At 40.9% G+C, this 8,694-nt stretch overlaps 1 protein-coding gene across 1 annotated transcript in view; it reads right to left on the bottom strand.

Moving 5' to 3' along the window:
- Positions 1-3,188: 3,188 nt before the first annotated feature.
- PLB1 (phospholipase B1) overlaps positions 3,189-8,694 on the bottom strand; it is a 77,416-nt gene continuing 71,910 nt past the window's right edge. The window contains exons 56-58 of the mRNA XM_063152041.1: positions 7,847-7,942; positions 4,315-4,389; positions 3,189-3,825 (exon numbers count right to left, since the gene is read on the bottom strand). Coding sequence (XP_063008111.1) covers positions 3,604-3,825; positions 4,315-4,389; positions 7,847-7,942 — 393 coding nt within the window. The 3' untranslated portion in view covers positions 3,189-3,603. The remainder of the gene's footprint in view (positions 3,826-4,314; positions 4,390-7,846; positions 7,943-8,694) is intronic.

Raw genomic sequence — 8,694 nt, 5'->3', positions numbered from 1 at the left:
CATGTGGGCTGAGCTGTGGCTCTTCTCCGGGGAAGCATTCATAAAGCCTGTTTTCTCAGGGTGTCGGAAAATCACAAAGAAGAGGTTCTTTTCAGTGGTGGGCAAGACCACCACTGGCCAAAGCAAAATCCTTGGCTAAAATGGCAGACAATTGATCAATTTTTCCATAAAGATTTAAAGTTTCTTCTAAGCCTCTCCTCTTGTGCTTCAGTAGGCAATCTGTCTGTTCAGCATCCACTGAGGCAAAACGCCATGAGGACATTTGAAACCAAGGGCATGTCCTTACAGAAAAAAAAGGAGGAATGGACAACTGACAGATAAGATTACTTCCTGATTTAACATGATACTGAATGCAAAGTATCCAGACCTAATTGGTTGTCATTCATTCCAGATCCATGTTACCTTAATAAGCATGGAAGGAATGTTCAGCAGTAACATTTTCACGGAAATGATTTTGCTTGTGGAACAGCTGCAAACTGCATAGTTCCTGATTTATTTTTTTAATGCCAGTGCATTTCACCACATACTTGAGTCTACAGAAGAAAGATGCCAGAAGATACTTCCACAGACTAAATAAAAACACGCCAGTTCGTCTTCCAGCTCCTACTGTATTTGTGCATTAAAGAGACACTAAAGCTACAGAAAGCAGGGGAAGTCTCCTGTTGCATTACCAGAACAGAGTCTAAACAATTTAAGATTGATGGTTTCCTGGTTTCCAAAAGCATCATTAAAGGCAACATTCCTTGCAGGGCTAAATGCTGCAGGGAACTGCAGCTCACCATTCAAAAGCAGAATCACCCAGGCTCCTGAACAAGAATTATTTCCGCTCTAGAATCCTTCAGGACAGAGAATGAGATAAGAGCCATCTTTCCTCTCACTTCCCAATGGGCTGCCCTTCTTACAATTTAAGTTTTAGAAGCTCAGAACAAAATTTAGCTTTCTAAGTGAGAAAAGGGGACATTTAGTTATTCTAGCAGGGGGCACAAGCATGAAACCCAAGAAGCACTTGTACCCATCTCTAGGCAGGACAAGCCTGATGTGAGAGACTGCAGCATTTTGTAACTCTAACTCATGCTCCAGGACTCCCATGCATGCACACATTATTTGGAAAGGTAAATCAGTTCTAAACTACTGTTCTTGAGTTTCCTTTGAAATACCTAGTACTGATGAAAGGTTCTTTAGAGAACTATTATCTTTTTACTTCTTCCCAAGCCAAGAGTTGTATGAGCAGTGCTATCAAATTTCCCAGTAGGGAAGACAACTCACAAGAACAACATTCAGGGATGAGAGGAGATAGCAGCCTTTGGATATTTGCTCAGCTTCCTCACATATGAGGCTTATATTTTTCTGAGGCATATATTTTTCTGAGGCAATGTGTCTGAGGCATAGATGCTATGGAATACACTGAAGTCTTGTCTCTTCGTTGGAGGTCATGCTTGCTTCCATTTCCCAAGCTAAATAAATTCCAGGTAGGTACTTAATGAGGCACAGTTAAGACAGGAATGGGAAGAGCAGCCTTGTGCTGCACTGGAACAAGATGCAACTGCTCCTGGTTCACATTCTAAATATGTTCCCATTTTGTCCTGCATGTAGAGCTCACAGACACTTTTATTTATGCAGGTAAATAAAATTCCTACTATTAACAGCCCTACCTTTGAGAGCAGATCAAAGAACAGGTGACTGCAACTACAGCCCCTGAAACCTGACTATGTAAGTTGTACTCTGCCCACCTCTTTTTATCTTAGCAAGGACACTGACAGAAGTGAAATGGAAGAAGTCTGAACACCTTCTGCATGCAAAATAGTAAATTTAGGAAACCCAGAACACTTTCTTCTGGGAAACATTATCATTTTTTACTCATTTGCATTTCAGGAGTGGAAATGTAGTACACATCACAAAAAATTGCACCAGTGCAAACCTCACTTTGGCTTCAATAAAATTAAAAAGGTTATGTATTTAACATAGGAAATAAGAAAGATATTGGGAAACAAGATCATGCAGATCTTGTGAAGAACCTTTTGTACTCATAGATTATAAGAATTGGACTGCAGGTTTAAAACAAGGAAAGTCTAATTTCCAAAAAGGATGGTCTCTGACTCCTGATTAGAATTTAAAAAACAAAACAAAACAAAAGGTGAAAAACAACTTTGCAAACTCTTCTGTGGATAATAAGCATGGAGTCTCCAGCCTGGGAGACCTGAACACAAGAAAAGGTCCTATGAGAAAGGTTAAGCCAAGCTAGTTTGCAGGTACCACATTTTTACTTACTTACTAGGTACTAGTGAATAAATCCATCACAAAAAGACTCATTCTGAAACCAGCGCCCATGCAGGGGAGGGCAGGAGGATACAAGACTGTCCCTGGGCTATTTAGCCCTGGAGGAGAAGTGGCAGATACAGCCCAGCTCTGACCCAGTCCCAGATGGAAGGAGCCTGGAGTCAAAGGCAGTGCAGAGTTATTCTATCTGTGCTGCCCAGCACTGCACCAGGGATACCATATGGATCTAAGTAATTCGGAAACCAGTTTAAAGATGTTTCCATGGCATTGTACTTGCCCATGAAGAATCACTACAGCACCTTCAACACAATGGTCTTGCTGGAATATAATATGAGAAATTGCAGCTGCTGTTTATCTCAGTCACATTTCACTATTGGAGAATACCAGGTTGCAATCACAGACTTGTCTCTAACATTTTAAATGGAGGTTTATAAGAAAAAAGGACAGATGCACAATTAAGAAGCCAAGATGCACGAACAGGTGTTCTTGCTTTGTGCAATTGAGAAATATTCATGGAACAGAGAATTGGACCCCAGAATGAAAAAGCTTTTAACACTTTGTCCTGGTTTCAGCTGGGATAGAGTTAATGTTTTTCATAATAGCTGGTTCAGTGCTGTGTTTAGGATTTCATATGAGAATAATGTTGATAATAAATCAATATTTTAGTTGTTGCTAAGTAGTGCTTACTCTAAATCAAGGACTTTCCAGTTCCCTGTGCTCTGCCAGCACAAGAAGCTGGGAGTGAGCACGGCCAGGATAGCTGACCTGAGCTGGCCACAGGGATATTCCATGCCATAGAAAATCATGCTTACTATATAGAGTGGTGGAAGAAGTCCAGGAGGGGCTGATTGCTGTTCAAGGACAGGCTGGGCATCAGTCAGTAGGCAATGAGCAATTGTAGTGTGCAGCACTAGTTTTTCTTGAGTTTTATTCCTCTCTCTTTTTTGTTATTTCCCATTTAATTTCAATTATTATTATTATTAAATTTTATTTTATTTCAGTTATTAAAACTGTTCTTATCTCAGTCCATGGGTTTTACCTTCTTCCAGTTCTCCTCCTCATCCCCATGGGGGGGACTGAGTGAACAGGTCTGTGGTACTTAGTTGCATGGTGGCACAAAAACACAGCATTACTTCGAACTTCATCCTCCACTGACTGGTCCACAGAAGATAACTCTAAAATACATTACTGATCGATGTTGTTTGACACAAAAATCCCTGGGCAACCAAGAAGCTTCATTCATATCCAAGAGGCTTTTTGTTCTGCCACTCTCTGAGTCACAGCAGAGAGCAGCCTCATCAGAGAAAGATGTTTGTTCCACTTGTGTTACAGAGGGGTTGTTTTCACGTTGTTTTCTGTGCGAGCCTTACGTTGGTGCTTCTTGGTTCCTGTTCGTGACACAGCCCAGCCCAGTAAAGAACCCACCAGGACCCCAGCTACTGCAGTCACAATGACAGCCCAGTAGGGGACTGAAGATTCTGTGTTCTCCAAGTTGACATCTGAATTTCCAAATCCACTGTTTCTTCGCGTGAAAAGAAAAGGTTTCTCCTACAAAGGGAAAGCAAAGGCTTTATTGACCACAGATCACTCAACAGGCAGCATTCCAAAAATATGCCACTGTCCCTTCTCAGAGAAGAATGGTGGATCTTTAGACAATCAGCTGGTTTTGCCTTCTCTCTATCTTAGCCCAAACACTCTCCTGCTCTATTGTCTGAAAATTTCAAGAACACAAAAAAGAAACCACCTCAGAATCACGAGTGGTGGCATCACTTCCTAATTTGCTTGCTGCAAACAAGCAAATGGAAATACAACAGACTCATTAGAACTAGCTTTAATGAAAGGCTTTCCATTGCAGTGAGGATAAAGCTTTTTGTCTTAAATCTTAAGTAGATTTCCCTGTCTGTAACAAAACAGGAAAATATATTTTAGTTATTTGAAACCTTCACAAAGGTACTCTTTTAAAGAGCTCTAGCAGTGTGAAGAAAGGAGGAAAAAATAGAGGTAATTAATGGAGAGAGCACCTTGACCTTTACTTACAGGGTTTGGACACTTGAGTTTTGATCTGTCATGGGTAAAGTTGTTGTAAGTCTGCTTTTCACCAACTGGCTCCAGCTGAAGAAGAGAAAAGCAATGTTAAACTTAATGATGAATCTTTTCCTTCTCAGACTCTCTTGATTCAGACAGTTATAACTTCTTATCCAATTTTTGTTGCTTGCAGGAACAAAGAAGTGTGGTAGAAGGAGCAGAGGAAAGTTTGCAAACATTTTAACAGTTGTGAACAGAAGACATTGAGAATCTGATGTACTGGCTGCAGAACAACTCCCTCAGAAGCAAGGAATAGGATAACTTTTCTTCCTTTTGCATTGCTCTGAATACAAGGCATTTTAAATGTTCAGCTAAAGCAAAGTGGTTCACTATTACACCCAGTTCTGCCATGTACTTGTCTCAAATGGCAATGGAAAGGAAAGGAAAAAACCCACATGACAGATGTTAGACATATTACTTAGCACATTACTTACACAAAGGTGCCTAGGTGTCATGGTGATGGGAGTTACTTCAGAAATTACAGAGTTACAGAGAGAGGATGGGACAATTTAACCTTTTCAGTCTGCACTCAGACAAGAAATTCCCTGGGAATTTTAGCTGAGGCTGGCTTCACAATCTTGCAAGAAGTGAGTTACAGAGAGATTTTTATATTATCAGTTGGCATCTAAGTTGCAATAGCTGACCATAAGGCTCACCCTGAGCCCATTTCCAACCCAACATAAAATGTGTCCAGGCTCATAGCAGGCAGTTGTGCTTGGCTAGCAGTGCACATACCACTGGTTGCCATAGTTAAGCTAACAAGTAGAGGCTTGCTCAGTCGTGTTAACTGAAGTGTTTACAACTGTTGTATGGACATGCCTGAAGTAATGACTACAAGATTGGTCCACAGAGAACTGCAAAGTTGTCATCCAGCACTTCTGGGAATACATCACAGAGGACGGCTGTTGCTTCTGCTATTGTCCATACAGGCATTTATTGTCCTCAAGGGATTAAAGTGTCAGCTGCATACTGAAGAGAAACAATAGAGCAACAAGACCCACACGACATGGAAAAAAAAATTTTTCGAGAAGATTCTCATATGGAAACACTGAGAATACTTTCTCTCTCTTGTTCATTTTTAATAAAAAAAATTAAAAAACAGAAAGAAGCTTGCAAAGACTGAAAAATAAAAATATACGAGCCACAGAAAATATAACCAGGGAAGAGAAGATTACAAGCAGAACAGTATGCCAAGTTTTGCTGATTGTTGTAGGGTCCTGATGGACTCTTTTATGACTCCTAATCACTTGGCCCACCCACAAGCTAATGCAGTGAAGACTGAATTCGGTAGGTTTTTTTGTACTTAAAGGGAACAGCTCTGTTATTTGTACGATGTGTGGCTCATATCTTGCAGCATTCTGCCTGAGGTGCAACTGGTTATTTGTAGATAATTGTAATTCTTCCCATGCCAGGGCACTTGGTAAGGATTCTGGCACAGAGCCTAGACAAAAGATGATAAAATGCAAAATTCTGTAACCACCCATGCTTACTTATCTCTATGCAATCTGTTCTTCAGGAGCATTAGCTTCTGGGCTTAGAAGATGACACTATCCTCAAGTCCATGAGCATACAGGACAAGTTCTGGAAGAAACCCACAGCTCCTCTAGAACATGTGGCAAGCATGGAGGCAGAACACAAACCAAACCCTCTGTCCACGTCTCTCTTCACCTTGGCCAAACATCTGAGAAGGTGGGTTTGGGACCAGGGGAAACCCCTTAAGACTACAGACTCTTCTGACCTGAGAGAGCAGGAGCACATTTTGTTTTGCACAAAGCCAAAACAGCAAAGAACATTATGGCAAGGGAGAGACTGTAAGCCATCCCAGTCCCTGCATACCCCCACAGTGGCCAGGCACAGTCTGGCCCTTTATGTGCACTGAGAAGAATCCGTGTCATTTGGCCCTACGCCTGCAGCCTGCCGAGCTTTTCAGGGAACAGGGAAACAATACAGCCTTACAGTAAGCCTGCACAGCCTTGCCGTACAAGGACTGCAAGGGAAAAGCAGGGATGTGTTACAAGAACTAGATTTAAATAGTAAACAGTAATGTCTGCAGTTGGCATAGACCAACAGATCTCTAAGGGAGGGAATAGTTGTGCTTTGCATCAGTAAGAACCTGATCCCTGCCACTCAGTAGAAAGCTTTGTGTCAATATCCATTTATGCGTAGGAAATGAGTGACAGTCTGGACAGAAAAAAAAAAACCTCTGGTGGCATAGGAAAAAAGACTGATGGTGATTCAGGAATGAGTAATGGCCAATAGGAATACCACATGGCAACAGAAATCCAATTTAAGACTGCCATATGCCCAGGTACTGTCCCCTTTTTTTTTCTTGAACCCCTCAGCCATGCTCAATTTGAATTTTTCTACATTTGCCTGGGGTTTCTGGCCCACCATTAGCCCTGTTTGAGCTATGAAGCAGAGTGAAGCCTACCAGCCTGCTGTCATCTGGAGTCCCAGACAGGGAAACCTGATGGAAAACAGGCAGATTTGCTGTGCATGCACAAATCAATTACACCAAGCATGTGCTTGCATTGTACATTCTATAATCCTGGACCTACAGCTCATATGCTATGCTGGGCAGCTGCACAGATTCCTGCCCTGCATTTTCCAGTCCTTATTTTCAAGCTCATTCTGGGGTATCCTCTAAGTTTCTTATCTTGCTCAAACTTACACTTGGACCGAAAAGAAATTCCCCTCCATTTATGTTTCTTTCTTGTGCAAACCAGGATGCAGGATTCCTGCCAGCACAATGTATTTGGCTACTGGTGTTTAAAAAAACAAGAGGAGGAAATGTTGCTGTGGCATAAAAATGCCATGGTCTTCCTTCCAATGTGGGGAAATATTTCTGAAAGCAACTTTGCCCTTGGAATTATCAAGTCTGGCATGCACCTCTGACACCTTCTTCCAACACTATTCAAAAGCTATTAATTTCCCTCAAAATGACAGATGGAATGTGACTACAAGCATCTTAAGTTTGATTTCAGCCACCCATTAGTTTCAGTGGCTCTACTAAAACTGCCTCAGATACAAGAGTGGGTGGTACAACATGTCCACACTATTAACAGCAGCAAAAATTCACTCACATATAGGTTTCCCTAATAAATATAACAGAATTCAGGGAAGAAGGGCAAGATCATTGAACAGACATTTTCAGAAAACCTACAGAACTGAATGTTTAACTAGGCTGACTTTTTGTTTTAATGCAAGTTATTTACCAAATCAGAAAGGAATTTTTTGTTATACTAAGACTATTGAGAATTCCCATTTTGAATGAGCAAAGACTTACACTGTTTCATGCAATATGATCACTTGAGATTACATTCCTAATCAATGCAGAGTGAGAAGAACCTAGAGTTGAGCAACCCCCTCTTGTTAGGATATCAATTTTATGTCTTGCTTACTCTTTTGTTTCAGACACCTTTCTCGTGATCTTTTTAGATACTGCTACCACAAACACATAGGGATCTAAATTGCAACCTCTCACCATGTTGTTCCAGAGAGCCATGGCCATCTCAGCATAGCCTCTTACACTGAAATGAGAGCAGTCTGCAGCAAAGAAACTCATATCTGGCTTGCTAGTCTGCAATAAAAGCAAAAATTATTTCTCAGCAAATTTCAATCTTTGAGATCTGACATATAATATCTAATAGTGTATTGTACTTGATATACCCACTTCACACTTTTGATACTTCCTAAAGGCAATATGGTCACATTTTCACACTGGGAATAAACTTAGGTGCTTCAAACTACGAGCTGATTACTACACCTTGAGACCTTCTGTGTAATGCAGCCTGCTCAACTTCACACAAAAATTTTCATAACAAAACTAAACTTATCATTAAGCCAACAGTCACAGCTGCTACACGGACCCTGCCATTGACCCACATTCCATTTTGTACAGAACTGATAGAAAAGTGCTTATTATTGCTTTTTAAACTTCTGTGACTCAGACTTACAACACTTCAAGTGTTGAAATTTCTGCTGAATTTCAGATAACAATAAAAATAGTGGGCTTATCCAACTGTGGTAAATGTCTCTCTTAGGGGGAATTTGCCTCATCACTGCCTGTATGGTGACCATTGGTTGACCATTTAGGCTGACAGAAAAAAGAATGGGGATGGTATGAGAAAAGTATCAGTACTATGCAAAACTGGGTTGTTTTGATGAGGATTCATGCTGGATATTTGTATCCTTAACCACACAGCATACATAATGCTAAGGCTGGAGAAAAGAAGGAGAATCAGTGTTTGGTTCAAAGGCTGCTTCCTGTTTCCATGCTTGGATGAGTCAGAGACTCAAGTGCTGGTCTCCATTTGAAGAAAACCCGAACAC

This window comes from Melospiza melodia, chromosome 3 (genome assembly GCF_035770615.1).
Source record: "Melospiza melodia melodia isolate bMelMel2 chromosome 3, bMelMel2.pri, whole genome shotgun sequence".
Classification (NCBI taxonomy): domain Eukaryota; kingdom Metazoa; phylum Chordata; class Aves; order Passeriformes; family Passerellidae; genus Melospiza; species Melospiza melodia.
The sequence above is the reverse complement of the archived record's forward strand: the minus strand, read 5'-3'. Positions and strand labels throughout refer to the sequence as shown.